General features: G+C 47.9%; 1 protein-coding gene across 1 annotated transcript in view; it reads left to right on the top strand.

The window, feature by feature from the left end:
- Window positions 1-308: 308 nt before the first annotated feature.
- The window catches only part of plxna2 (plexin A2), a gene marked incomplete at both ends in the record, with an annotated part of 153,726 nt that continues 138,917 nt past the window's right edge, over window positions 309-15,117 (top strand). Inside the window, 2 exons of the mRNA XM_080015780.1 lie at window positions 309-1,508; window positions 8,774-8,956. Of these exons, the coding sequence (XP_079871906.1) occupies window positions 309-1,508; window positions 8,774-8,956 (1,383 nt within the window). The remainder of the gene's footprint in view (window positions 1,509-8,773; window positions 8,957-15,117) is intronic.

Raw genomic sequence — 15,117 nt, 5'->3', positions numbered from 1 at the left:
CAGTGTTATTTCTTTACAGCCCAGCTGAGGGGAAAAAAACATTGACCTTTTTGTAGACACACCATCTCTGGTTGAGAGAAGAACCTTTTTTTTTTTTCCATTTGGCCCTATCGGTTTCCTTGAGGGTGTGTGAGTCAGGCAGTTGTTACACTGATAACACCCCTGTTTCCCTCTCTTTTTCCTCTTTCAGAAACATGTGAAGAACTCTGTGAAGCTTCAGCCTCTAAGAAAGCCTTCAAGGACGCAAAGGTGAAGGTATTCTGTTCACTCTTCTTGTCCGCCCTCGCCGTTGCCTTGCCCCATTGGACATGGAGGGTCGGCGGGTAACCAGCAGGACTTTATCAGCTGGGTCTAAAGTAGGAGCTATGGCTGCTCTACTTGGCTGCTGGCTCCTGGCATTCCCTACCTCTTGCTGCGGGCAAACATTTACTACTTTTCACCCTGAACGACGGGAGTGGGCCTTCAACCATCTGACTGTTCACCAGAGCACTGGGGCATTATATATTGGAGCAGTGAACCGTGTGTACAAGCTGTCAGGAAACTTGACCCTTCTTGTGTCCCATGACACGGGCCCAGAGGATGACAACAAAGCCTGCTACCCCCCCCTTATTGTACAGCCCTGCTCCGAACCCCTGGTTTCAACCAACAACGTCAACAAGCTTCTTCTCATCGATTACTCTCAGAATAGGCTGCTGGCCTGTGGCAGCCTCTACCAAGGTGTCTGCAAACTCCTCAGGCTAGACGACCTGTTTATCTTGGTTGAGCCCTCCCACAAGAAAGAACACTACCTCTCCAGTGTTAACCAGACTGGGACCATGTATGGGGTCATTGTGCCGTCACAGGGCCAGGATGGCACCTTGTTCATCGGCACCGCCGTAGATGGCAAACAGGACTATTTTCCCACCATCTCGAGTCGAAAGCTTCCACGTGACCCAGAGTCTTCCGCCATGCTGGACTATGAGTTGCACACTGACTTTGTCTCCTCCCTCATCAAGATACCATCGGACACGCTAGCCCTTGTCTCCCACTTTGACATCTACTATGTCTATGGCTTTGCGAGTGGCAACTTTGTTTACTTCCTGACTGTCCAGCCAGAGACGCCGGAGAACAGCATGTCATCTGGCGGCTCCACCAGTGACCTTTTCTACACCTCTCGTATTGTCCGCCTCTGCAAGGACGACCGCAAGTTCCACTCCTATGTTTCCCTACCTATTGGCTGTGTGAAAAATGGCGTGGAATACCGGCTTCTGCAGGCCGCCTACCTGGGCAAGCCCGGCCGCGTGCTGGCCACCTCACTCAACATCAGCCCTCAGGACGACGTGCTGTTCACCATCTTTTCCAAAGGCCAAAAGCAGTTTCACCGTCCACCAGACGATTCGGCGCTCTGCATCTTCACCATCCGCGACATCAACGCCCGCATCAAGGAGCGGCTGCAGTCCTGCTACCAAGGGGAGGGACACCTAGAGCTCAACTGGCTGCTGGGGAAGGATGTGCAGTGCACTAAGGCGGTGAGTTGCATTGACACATATTCACATGCGGTTACACATATTTATACAGGCGCGTATCTAAACACCTTTTTATAGTATTGCTAACCAAGTCAGCTTTGTTGTTCGGTGTTGAAAATATGTTAACACTTTTCATATTACTGACCATCACCATCATCACTTCTGCTTCATTCTTGTGTCACTATCTGTCCCCCTTGCGGCACATCCGCCTGCCACATGCCAGCCAAATGTCGTTTTCAGGCTCCTCTGACACAGAGACACGGGCAATGGGGTTGAAAACACAGCAGTTTTATTGTAACGAGAGGGCAAGGTGGAACGAGCCCGGAGCAGATGGAAAGCAGCTGGGGCTCCACTCCTGTGTGTGTAGGGATGGTGGTTTTACCTGTTGCTCGTTGATTTCTCTAACAAGCAACAGGCATACAGCCACCTGATCCTGGGCCCAATTACCTAGACCCAAGACAGGTGTAGCTGCTTAAACCACACCATCCCCACACCAAACCTTTATACAAAACTGTACATAAATGTTAAAATGAGTATTTAATGAGGAGTTCTCAAGACAATTCTTTAAGATCCCCTTGAGGTTTTTATCAACATCTTGGACACATGCCTCTTGCATATTTAAGATATGATTACAATTTTCAGTTAATATTTAAGTTCATGTTTTAATAACATTTCATCGTCGACAAAACTTTAGAAAAAAATGTTGTTCCATTTTAGTGTGCAGCCTGGAAAGCACAAGACATCCAACTGGTCTATTTGATGGGGCAGGTTAGAGGCATTATTGACACTGGGGTAGAATGTTCTCTCTGCATAGAATGCACCTTTAGATGAGTAAGATAAGATAAGATAAGATAAGATAAGATAAGATAATATAATATAAGATAAGATAAGATAAGATAGTACTTTATTCAGTCCCCGAAGGGGAAATTCAAGAGCGATAGAGGTTATGAGATAATCCATCAAACCCATGTATGATCAGTATAATCTTTGGAAGTCCAAGTCTAGACCCAGCTTGTCTTCATGAGACCAGGGTACCGTGTTTGTTCATGCAGGACAGGAAAGCATGACAAAACGCAGCGTGACGGCCAAAGTCTCTCCTGAGGAGCCCTCGAGATCAAAATGTGTAACGTAGCAATGGCATCGGCGTATTCACTCCCAAACCTAAACATGACAATCAGCGCTGAATGCCTTTGCGTAGCACATTTCCTGTTATCAAATTGTTCTCGCACTACATGTTATTACAGCTAATTGGTTTGCTGCTCTGATATCGGGGAACCGCTGCATTCATTTCAATCTCAATGAAAGATATCCATAAATTACCGGGGGGGGGGGGGGGGGGTGTTTATTTTTTTGAGCAACCGTCGGAGCGATAATATTCTCGTTGAGCAGAATCCAAATAAAAACACAAAGAAGAAGAGGTAATGGTGGTTATAGTTGTGGGGGTGGGGGTGGGGGTGGCAGTTGGTAGGGCCACTGTGTAAATCATAAGCCGCTCTATTCCTTCTTCTCGAAAATCCCCAATTATTCTCGAACGCCGGGCCCCGTATCTGCTACATGTTGTCAAGTACAGTTAAGTTTCTTTTATTTTCATTCAGTCCCGGGAGAATCCTCTGTGTGTTCATTCTGTAATTGCTGATAGGAATTAAAAGGGGGAATAATGAACACTAATGACTCTCGCTTTGTATGTCGACTGCATGTGAGTGTGCGTGTGCGCTGGAGACTATATGTGTGGGTATGTGCGTGGACGGCTGGATATTTTCTAAGCGTTTTAATAATATCCCCATCCCCAACGCTCCCCTTCCTTCCCGGATAATCCCTCCAGGGGCGCTCTATTGACCACTTTTATTAACATCAGTAAATTCCCCATTAGCGTGATGTCAGAGGTGATTGTCAGGGGGGGAGGGAGACATTATCTGGAACCGCCACTGCTCCATTTCATTAGGGAGTGGAGGTTTGGAAGGAGTAGGAGGAGCGGAGGAGTGAACGTGGCGGGAAGGACGAACCGGCGGAGAAGTCGGTTTTTGCATGGCGGTGACGGGGGGGGGGGGGGGGGGGGGGGGGTCTAGGTTGCCGGGGGGGGGCGGCTTAAACCGTGGGAGCTGGAATTAGAATCCCCCTCATCTCCCAGCGGGGGGCTCCCAAGGCCGTCGGGCTGGGTGAAAGCTACCCACCTATAAAGGCGCGCCTCCCTCTCTGTTCTATAGCCCTCGTTTGAATGGTTGAGCGGCACGCTGAGCTGCCGAAAATGCTCTGTTCTTCCTCTCGCGTTACGCATAGAGGAGGTAGCGTCTGTAGTCCTGCAAATGAGAAGCGAAAAACACCTACTTCAAAAACAAAAAAACGCCCCCGCGGTCAATAGCCTGTCAATAGAGCCGTAATACGCAATGGATTATTCAGATGGATGAAAGCGTAAAGCCCATACAATTCACAACAGCAGCGCTTGAGTCCTCGTTTTAAATAGTTATCCCTTTCTGTCTCTCTGTCTCTGGCTCGCTTTTGCCCCAAGGCGTACACGCCGTTTTGCTAAAATTGACTATTTTAGTGCCCATTACCGAGGCATCTTGGCACTAGGGGTGTCAGGATTCTCCAAATCCACGATTCCATTTGACCGTCAATTTTAAGGTCACGATTCGATTCGATTTTCAATGTAATCATAATGTCCCTTTTTGGTGATGAGTCTTGATTTCTAAAGAAAAACACTTTTGTTCCTCAATACGTAACTTTGATTCCAGTCACACTGAATCATTATAAATAATGTTTTTTTTTGTAGTGGAATAAATATGAGATAAATTACAATTTCAGAGATAAAAGAAATGCTCGGGAGCCGTAAGAGTTTGTCTCTTTTCAGTGAAGAGACAAACTTTTCAACACGCTGTGAGTGCATCTCTTCTCCTCCGCTCTGTACGTTCTTCTCTATTCAGAGTTTTTACCTTACTCTACTCATCGTATCACAGCATCATGTTTAACATTATACCGTACGTAACGGTACCGGTGGCAAGCTGCCGGTTCCTGTTCTGCCCTCTCAAGTGGACAAATCGATTAGACAAAATATGTCATATTTTATTGAATCGGAGCACACTTTTTCTTTAAGTTATAAGAAGCGAGCTCTGGCGCTGGCTCTGGCCCCCTCCCCACAGCTCCGTTTCAGCGATACAGCACGCAGTTTATTTTCATCACAACCCTGCTTGTGATTTCGAAGTTTGAAATGGACCACTCATTTCGATCGATTTTCCATTTTGAATCAGAATCGCGACACCCCTACTTGGCACCCCATCTCCAACAGATTAGCTGCAGCAGCGCGGTGCACGCCACAGTCGCAAGTCTAATTTGCCGTTGCTTGGGTCTGTTGTCGCGTCGCCAACGGCTCGTTATTAGTTGGAGAGCCTTAATTATGGCCTTTCTGGTGCGCGTTCCATCGCGTGGGTTGCGCGAGCGGGCAGGGCAACCCCGCGTCTCGGGCGCGAGGCTGAGGGTTGAACCAGAGGATGAGGACACAGAAGAAGCCAATCAAAGATTTATTACCCAGCCGCCCGCCGCGTCTGTCGTCTGGAGACCCACACCGAGGCCCAGGGAGGATCCTCCTTCTGCCAGGAACCGCTTCACCGAGCAAGAGGAACTCATCCCCAGCAAGACGACCAAAGACCAGACAACTTTTTTCTCCGAAAATAAGATAAGAGAAGATACCAAGGCAAGACTTTTTTTAATCGCCATGGGGTAATTCAAGTCAAGAAGGGATGAGAAGTTGAAATAGTGATGAAATAAAAAAATTACATAACAGTGAAAGTTAGGCTCAAATAAGTAATTACACTTACTAACTAATTAGTAGTTACTAACCTTCCTCCACTTTCTTCACCTTCCTCACAGATAATCCTGTTTTATCATCTTCTTACGATAATGTAGGCCAACTCTTAACGCAGACGAGCCGAGAGTAAGTCCTGATTCTCACCAAAGATAAAACATCTGTTTTATGTGTAACGGACGTTATTCGATAAGGACTTTGCATTTGCGTTGCCTGGGCTTCTCTTTTTAGTCAGCACCGCAACACTGGCGGAGATAATCAATGCAATTAGTGTCAGTGGAGACAGACTGAGATGTGGTGAGTCAACCTTTCTTAAACCATTTGCAAAATTTACAAAAAAAACCCCCCAAAAAAACAGCGAGAAGGAGCCCTGGGAAACCCACAGAATGGTTTCCAGTGGGATGGGGCTTGGCGGCCAATTCCGCTAAGCATACAGCATCTAAACAATCTCGATATAACCAGAACCAAATGGTTTGGATCCCCCCGTCAGACCCTGCGGATGAGATGCCTGGATTTTAGGCGGTGGCTATTGATAAGCCGCTCTGCTTTCTCTGGCTCTGCTGAAAGCTGTGAGCTCTAGATCCTCCGTCTGATTCACTCTGGATGTCTGTGACTAATTAGGATATGCCCAAAATTGCAAACAAGCTTTAAACGATGAAATATCATATTTTACCTCCCTAAGAAGACACGGGACGCAAGGCGGGAGGCGTAAGCGAAGCCCAATTAGAATTTTCCCATGCGAAGATCCTCAAGGAGCCCGGTGCCTCTTTCTTTGCTATTTTGGGTTGAGTGGAATAAAGGAAATATGCTATAAAATGGGGAAATGGGGGGCGTGACTATCAAAGCGAAAAGCGATTATTCCCCCGTCAGCGTTATGGCTTTTGCTCTGCTGTGTGCTGGTAGTAAAAAGGCTTTACGGCGGCGTTGTGAAGCTCCGAGTCTGAGGTGTCTTCCGGGGTGAGAATGTCACTCAGAGAGAGGAGAAAGACGGAGTGTGTGTGACACGCTGACGGAGGGAGAAATGGAGGGCGAGGAGAGGAGGTAGTGAGAGAGAAAAGAAAAAAAAACACAGAGGGCGGTTCACGGGGAGGAGACGGCGGCCTTCAACCCGAGCCGCCAACCATCTACGCTTACCCCGCCTGGCACTTTGAGGCCACGGTCGCGTCCCGCCGCCACTCACGCCGTCCCTCCGACCTTCCTCCCCTCCCCCTGCGCCCTCCTCCTCTTCCTCCTCCCGGCTCCCCGTCTCCTCTCCGGGGCGGACTCGCCACGCCAAGCGCTGCATTCCCAAAACGAGATATCGCAATACAAACAGTGTCATTACGCGTAATAACCCTTTAATCGTCCCCCTACTGTAGCTTGCCCAAGTGTTGGGGAAGATGGGGATGTTTTTTTTAACGAATGAGTAAAGGTAGATTATAACATCTTTCCGCCGTTATCGCGTCGTGATGTATGGAAGGGACTGTAGTTATAATGCCCTGCCATTTGTCTTCCTGCAGAGGTGTGACGACAGTTCAGGGTGATGAGCGAGGCGAGTTTATAATGACATATTAAGTGTAAAGTATTTTTACGTGCGCTGCCAAAGCCCCTGAAAGTTTGGCGGCACGAATGGCAATACAGACCGCTCTTGACGCAATCTTCCATATAAAAGCCTCTCGCTATGTTTCAATGTTATTCATGGGGAAGGTAGGCTGTGCTTCAGTTCTAATTCCACAGACATAAGACAGTTCTCACATATATTACGGGAAACGTCAACTTAAGAACACGTCAACTTGGCATATCTTTTGCCAAATGTTGCATCCTGCCACCCGGGTGATTTTTAATATGGCGTAATGCCGTCGAAACTGTGCGGGAAGCCAGTGCTAGTGATTTTCACCTTAACTTAACCCAACTTCAGCCCGTGGTTGCCCCTGCGGTTGAATTTCAGGTGGGAATTTGTAGTGTTTCCCATTCTAACACATTTTGCAGAACACCTACGTTTGTGATGAGTCCTCCACATTAATATTTATATCCCACATTTACATCATTATTTCCACACATCTTCTGTGTATCTCTTGTCTGTTGTATATTGCACACTTTCATATCATGGCTTTGATAACGAAATGGACATCCTAACCCTCCCCCCTTCTGAGGCTAACCACACTCCTATCCCACCCTGTCAATATTTCCCCAACTTAGACCTAGGGCTGGACGATATGGCCAGAAATGTTGTCACAATATTTTAATTTATATTTTTCGATGTCGATAATTATCATGATATATATTTAATCATAATAATAATAATGCTCAATTTACAGTTTTAAGTGTATTCTCTTATTTGTCTTCTCTTCTCTTCTCTTCTCTTCTCTTCTCTTCTCTTCTCTTCTCTTCTCTTCTCTTCTTCAACACTGAATAAATAAAATAAAATAAAAACATGTAAACAAAAAATAGATCAATACATAAAATAAATAAAAAATAGTATATAAATATATATATTCTATAAATTTAAATATATAATATAATTGTCGTCTGAGAACAGTCCCAAAGGTTCCCGGATCTGCGCTCTCTGATTATATGCGGGAACGTTTGGAGCGGACCAAGGGATGCTCTCCGACCGTGTCAGACCAGACATCACTGAAAATTGCAGATTCTTTCTTTAATTGCTCTCCTCTTGCGGGGGATGGGGTCCGCGTCGGGCTCGGGTCGGGGAGGAGGGCGAGTTTGAATTCGAATTGGTGTTTGAGGAAGACCCACCTCATCCCCGCTGCGGGCTGCCCAGGCCGGAGAGCGCAGGAAACACCGGCGCTCTGGGACCCCGACACTGGTCGGATGATTGGCTGTTCGTGTCACATGGTTGTTTCTCTGACTCCGTACGATTGGCTCTTCGTGTCACATGGTAGCTTCTCTGACTCCGTACGAGTGGCTGTTCGTGTCACATGATTGTTTCTCTGACTCCGTACGATTGGCTCTTCGTGTCGTGCCTTTGTAGGTCAAGGAAAACGGACTCAAAAAACTGTGTCGAAAATAAATCTCGTACATTTATCGCCATCAATCATCGTTATCGTCAAAGAGTTTATCGTGAAAATAAATCAAGATTGTTTTATCGCCTAGCCCTTCTTAGACCGTCTCTCTCTCTCCTCCGTCACCTTCATCCGTGCTCCTTGCTAAACTGTCTACTTTAACGCCCCCGGCTCCAGCTCGCCTGGCTGTCCCACTTGTTTCTCAGATTAGGATTCTTCCTTATGGATTTTTGCGGTTCTCACGGTCCATGTCTTGTCTTTATGCTTAATGGGGCGCTTGGATGTCTCCTTTTATTTGACCCCCTTGGGCTCCCTCCAAAGTTTCTGTTTCATATGTCTCACTGTCCCTCCTCACGGTCATGTCCTTTTCAGTGTGTTCATGTTCTTCTCCATACTTTTTGTGAGGAGCAGTCCCTTATGATAATTTGCATCTCTCTCTTTCTCACCTTCGGCGTACTCTTCCCCTCCAGCCGGTGCCCATCGATGACTCCTTCTGCGGTCTGGACATCAACCAGCCCCTCGGCGGCTCCCAGCTGGTGACTGGACACACGCTTTACACCGAGACCCGAGACCGGATGACCTCCGTCACCTCCTATGTCTATAATGGCTTCTGTGTGGCCTTCGTGGGCACAAAGAGCGGACGTCTTAAGAAGGTCAGTAAAAAATCTGTCCTTCTGCTCATTGGCAATTCTGGTCCAGCCTCTAAAGTGGTGCGCTAGCTTAGTGCCGCTACGTTTAATTACACGTCTGCTCTTCCGAACTGAAGCAGTCCCTATTGGCCCAAAGAGTACAGACACTGAAGTGGGCCTATTGCTGTGCGGATGGATCAGGGTCATGGGGAAAGGGGGATAGAAAATAACAGCAATAAAAGATTCTCCTCCATATTTAATGCCTGCTGTCAAAGTGTCATGGAGGAGAAGTGGCGCTGGCTAGCTCTTTGTAGTGGTCATTACCAGCTCCTTGTTGAATGGGCTTTGGTGACTTGAGGCTGAATAACCTGACTTGCCCATTAATTTTAATAGGTACCTTTCTGCTGGTGGCCTACTGAGAGTCAAGATAGAAGGTATGCCTATGTAAACCTCAGGGTTTCTGTTGGAGAACACAGACGCCTAAGAGGGCCAAGGGGCCCCCGGTCAGTTGACAATGACAACTCCGCCCCCCCCCAGCCAGGAGGAACAAGGTTCCAGACAAGGTGGCTCACTGCGAGGGTTGAATGGTGGGGAAAGTGAGAGCTATTCACGGACCGAACTCCAATTTTAGAGGCAGCATGAGTGAAATGATGCAGTAAGTAATGTAATGTAATGTGCAGTAAGTCATTTTGCAGTAAGTATTGCTGCAAGGTTAATTCTGAAGAGAGCGTTGAGCTGTTTTGACTGTATGTTAGTAGGGACAATTTTGCTGCCCGGTTGGCGGTTGGCCGCAATGGCTGTGTATAGCAATGGCTCTTTCGGCACTGTGTTTAAGGCAGCTGTTTGAGGGATTTGTCAGCAGTCGCTTGGCTCCTCCTCCCTCGGGACTGGCGGCGTTTGAGCGACAGCATGTGTGTTTGTCACATGGGCCAAGTCTGCCAAATGCAGCACCCCTACGCTTTCGACAGCTGCATCAGAAGATGGGTGGGTATGTGGTGGGGGGGGGGGGGGGGGGGGGATCTAGACAACTAAAAACTATTTTGGTAGTTGTTTGGATTTGATAGCTTTTTGAGTTATCTAAGTGGGTGATGCGGAACAAGGGGCAGGTTTATTTTGCTTGCTGCGTTCATTTACTTACAAATGGATCCATGCCCCAATCAGGCTGCCGCGGCGAGAAGATTTCTCCTGTGTAGTCCCTCCTCTGCTGGAGTTTCTTAATATTCATTCTGAATATTATATTCTCAATTAATATTTTTTCTCATGCCTATTTCTACGTCGTTAAATTGGATGAGACAGTGAACAGTGCCCTCCCCAATCTTCCGCTGCTGCCCGCTTATTGTTGGTTTATCTCCTCGCCTCCCTCGCAGGCGCGTGTCTGCCGCCGCCTGCACGCCTGCCTCCCCTCCTGTCCTCTGCCTCCATCTCCAATCTCTCGCTCCCTGTATGAAAATTCATGCAAAATGGCCCTGTTGCCTATGTGGGCTCCGTCTTCACAGGGTGTGACTGTAACCACAGTAACGGCTAACATGGGAGAGGGATTAACCAGGATATCACCGCTGCACCCAGAGACGGGGTGCCACGGTCCATTGGCCAGCCCCGGGAACAGGAAAAGCCCGGGAGAACTCTCAGCCGTGGAGCTGATCTATAGATGACAATGGCAGCGGGATGAGGTTGCTGTTCCCGCTGTGGATGTGTATGTGTGTTATAACTGGCGCACCCCAGGGGTGCAAGAGGAAAGGTTGGCCTGGGGAGCCTTGACTGCAGTGCCTGGTGTCTGTCCCTCTGCTGGGGGCTGATAAGACTCAACGCGAGGGGTGGGGGCAAAGATTCACAAAACTGCGAGAGACAGGTAGAGAGGGCAGATCTAAGCACAGCAGGGCTATCTGCGGGCGGAGAGACAGAAATTGCTGCTTGGCTGGTGACATAGCTCTGTACCACTGTGTCTTTCATGCTACCCAGAGAGACAGGGAGAGAGTGGTTGGAAGAGAGGAAGATCGAAAGAGAGGCAAAAAAAAATGGGGGTTGAGGAAAGAAGAGACCGTTGAAATGTGAATTTAGTGCAGCCGGAGAAACCAGGCCTGCACCGCTGACTGTAATTGGATTGGCTTCCTTCCCAAATACTCCCCTCCCTCCCCTCTCATCCCCTCCGTCTCAGGCTTCCTCATTCAGTGCCCCCCTTCTTCCCTCCCTCTGTCTTCCGATCTCACTCTCCCTGCAGACTTGCTCCTGCTGCGTATGTTGCTACTCCCCCAGCTCTGCTGGAGCATGGCAGAGCAGGAACGGTGTTGGCGGATAGTGCTTGCGGTGGCAAGGCTTTTGCAGGGGATTGATTGGAGAGCAGGGTTAAGAGGAAGGGGGAGTGAGCAGACACCAAGGTGGGGAGAATGCACATGTAGTGTTATAGACTATGGGACACACAGTCAGACACATTAGGCCTGTGATTTTCACATGTGAGTAGCTCACATGGCCAGGAGAGGTGGGTTGGGTGTGAATTGGTTGGATTTTACTGTTCACCAGATAAATCCATCTTGTACAAACGTATCAAACTTCCACATTTTCATTCCAGTTTATGGGAAAATCCAATTTACGATTCTGCAGGCTTGCGATCAGTGTGTACCAGCAGTCTCAGGGCGCCGTGGCATATGGCATATCAGAAAAAAAGAAGTTGTGGGCTCCTGGGTGGCACCCCTGGAGACAGTGATTGATTGTGGCAGAGAGTGGATGTTCACCTCAGCAGAAAGCTGCTCGGGGCCAATCGATCGAGCGCAGGTCTGCACACACCACAGCCACCTACACTGAAACCAGTTCCCAACAGGAGCTGGTAGTTTGGGTCCTGTCTTGGTGGTGCCACACTCTTTTAACTTTCCTGGTTCAGCAGCTAATGCCCTATTTAAATTCCAGGCCTAGATATTTACATTGATATTCACTCACTTCGCCATCACCCACATTATTAACCTATGTATCAGGAGAACACAAGGCGGCTTTAGGGCCCCGTGGGTCAAATTATAGATAGGAGATATGCTGCACGGTTTATTCTGGGCACCACATTACCCAAGAATTGCATCATCTAAATTGGAATTGGCTGTGTGTGGTTCATTTTGTGCTTAAGCATAGACATATCCCACACGGAGAGTAGGAGACATATCCCACATGGAGAGCAGGATTGGTGGGAAGTGGCGACTGCATTAAGCGGAAGAGGAGCCGCGGGGAGCGTGCCTTTGATATAGTCGGAGATGGGAGGCATGGCTGCACATGTAAAATTGGATGTTGAAAGAGATCCCTGGAATAGATGAATGGGCTTCGGGGGTGTGTGTGTGGGGGGGGGGGGGGGGGGCGTACAAGGCGAGGCACAGGACAAGTTCCCCTGATGATCAGAATCAATCTACTAACAGTGGGAATGTACATCCTCCATCCTCCAGTCTACATAGTTCTCTCTCACATGGACCAGCAGGGGTTAAGAGTTATTGAACCTCAGACCAGAGAGATGCATTCCCATGTGGCGTCTCCCGCTTTCTGCATTCAGCTGACTTAGCCATGTCTGAATGGATTCATTAGTGAAAAATTCAAGCAATTTTGCAGTGAAATAGTCATGAAACCTTAAATCACAAAGTCATTTGGTCAGGCTGCCCCCCCTGATAGTCGACGAGTCGAATCATCAGTCGGAAACCAGTCAGTCGAGCAGTCGTTTTGTTTTTTGGGAGGTTTTTTTGTCAGTCAGTGTGCAATACAATAAAGGATAAAACAGTTAGAATCTTACAAAATGCCCAGGGATAACATTTCATTGAGGTTTTGAATAGTCAAAGAGTCGCCGAATAGTGGACTATTCCATTGAACGGCCAAATCCAATTCGACTGACGAAATTCTGAGTCGGGTACAGTCCTGTAATTTAGTAGAAAAGTTTTTTTGAAACACGGTAGTGCTCAGATACCTTGAGTTTGAGCTGCCCTGACGTGTTTTCTTGATAGTTCAACACCACATGGAATAGGTGTTGAAAAGGGATCTTGAATGTCAACGATGGACTGATTTGTTTTTGCATCATCATCAGCGATAAACAAGGCTTAAAGACCTTCCTTTACTTGAGGCCTTCAGCCACAATGACGGCGTACGTGCTACTTTGGCTTTCATTAGTCCCCCTCATCATTCTCTGCACCGTAATCAGCATTTGGTTTGGATAATGCGCCTGGCATCTAAGGGTATAACTTGAAAGGCTGGCTCAGGTGTCTTTACGCCTGTGTCCTCCTGGGCTGTGACTGGAGCTTTGATTGGACAAAATGTCTTGTTGAACTGGTTAACTTGCTCAGTGGGCCCACTCACCTGGCCGCTACTGTGGCCCGACTTGGAGCTAGGTCGTGTTGGGGGCTTGTGTGCAATGATTGTTGGCGGCAGGACCTGGGGTGGCAGCTGATTGCAACAACCTGAGAACCGGGAACTTGAAAGGCTCGTAAACGCAGGCATCTGCTCCCAGGCCCCAGTGGACAAACGGTCATCTTGCTTTACGAGTGTGTGTGTGCGTATGCTTGTCTGTAGAGGGGGGACCCCTGACCTGGATGTGCCACTGCCATCCACTGCCCTCCTGCCCCTATGGGTTAGCCACAAAGAGTTTTTTGATGGATTAGCCCCCTTCGGAGGGAGCATTATCAAAGCGCTGTTGCATCTGTGGCCTCCCAGCCCAAAAGGCACTGCCAGCCCAGAAGGCGCTCACCTGTGAGCTTTTCCGAGCCCAGCCGCGGTGTGGCCTGACCTGGGCCTGGAAGTGAGACTCAGAAGATCAGCTGCAGATTAGCTGCTCCTTTTTGCTCCCTGACCTGCATTCAGCGTTTGATGTGGCCTATTCTGTGCTGCTGGGATTTTCACCCTTATGTTGGGAAAGGCATGAAGGAGAAGAGAGAAAAAAAAATGCAGACAGGGGAAAAAAAAAACCAACAGTGGGCTGGAAGGGAGGGTGAGAGGTAGGGAGAAAAGAAAGAGAGATCAAAACAGTAAGAGAAATGGAGGGAGACGGGGGGCAGACAGAGACAGTGTGGCTCTAACTAGCACTGAGGATGGTGTCCCTAGCAACAGCTGAGGCCCATGGCAACAGTTGAATGGAGGCCCATCAATTTCTTCCCCAAGGGTACGCTTTACTCTGGCAACACTGGAGGGGGGGGGCTCATCACCTGCTCAGCCCAGACGGCGATGCCCACACACACACACACACGCGCATGCACACGCACACACACACACACACACACACACACACACACACACACACACACACACACACACACACACACACACACAGGCACATCGCTGTCTTTATCACATACAGAACAGAGCATACAATGGTACGTTGCATTCACAAAGCTTCCTCTCCTTTTTTTTTCTTTTTTTTTTTTGCAGTTTTTCTTATTTTTAAACAAATCCTTGTAGAGCTGCTTTAACCTTAATGGTAACAAAAAAATAATAATAAATTGAAGAAAACATCTTTTAATTAATTTTTTTAACACCTCTATTGTCCCTGAGTGACTTCCATTAACCTTGAGTCAAGATGAAGGAAAAAATACAATTGAATGCTGGCTGTGTCATAATTGCCACCAGGTACAGTTCGGCTCCAATCATCATGTTCTCAAATAATTTCCTCACGCTAAATGTGAGACACCTTGTGTTGGGATTGAACCGCGTCCCCAATTAATGCCGCACTGAACAAATGATTGCTTCCCGCAGAAAAATGATGGGCTTTATAGCCTCTGTGTCAGGAAAACCATCCTACTTAATGCATCTGTTCATCAAATGTCAGTGAACACTTCCGTCCGGGCGGGATAACAAAAACCACCGAATGGCTTTTGCGGACAAAGAGTGTGTTTTTCCCCGGCAGGTTGACAGCTGTCAATATTTATCCCTGACAGTCGTCTCCGGGACTCATTCGGCCAGATTGACAGCATTTTTTTTTTCTAATCACCTTAAACTAAGCCATTCGGTCCAATTTCACCCACTGGCGGTAGCTGGAGGCCCAGAATTGCCTGAAGAAATTGCCTTCCGAAACCAAAAGAACATCCTCTCCCGCGCGTCAACCGACAGCACTTTTTCCTCTGAAAGCCGGAATAAAAAAAAAAAAAAAAAAAAAGGAAAGTCCCTCTGTATTACCAGGGGTCTTTGAAGAAGTGCAAATAGAGGTGAATTTACTTTATTTTCTGTGATTACCTGCA

The sequence above is a fragment of the Zeus faber genome, assembly GCF_960531495.2.
Source record: "Zeus faber genome assembly, chromosome: 15".
Classification (NCBI taxonomy): domain Eukaryota; kingdom Metazoa; phylum Chordata; class Actinopteri; order Zeiformes; family Zeidae; genus Zeus; species Zeus faber.
This window is presented reverse-complemented; position numbering and strand designations above follow the sequence as displayed.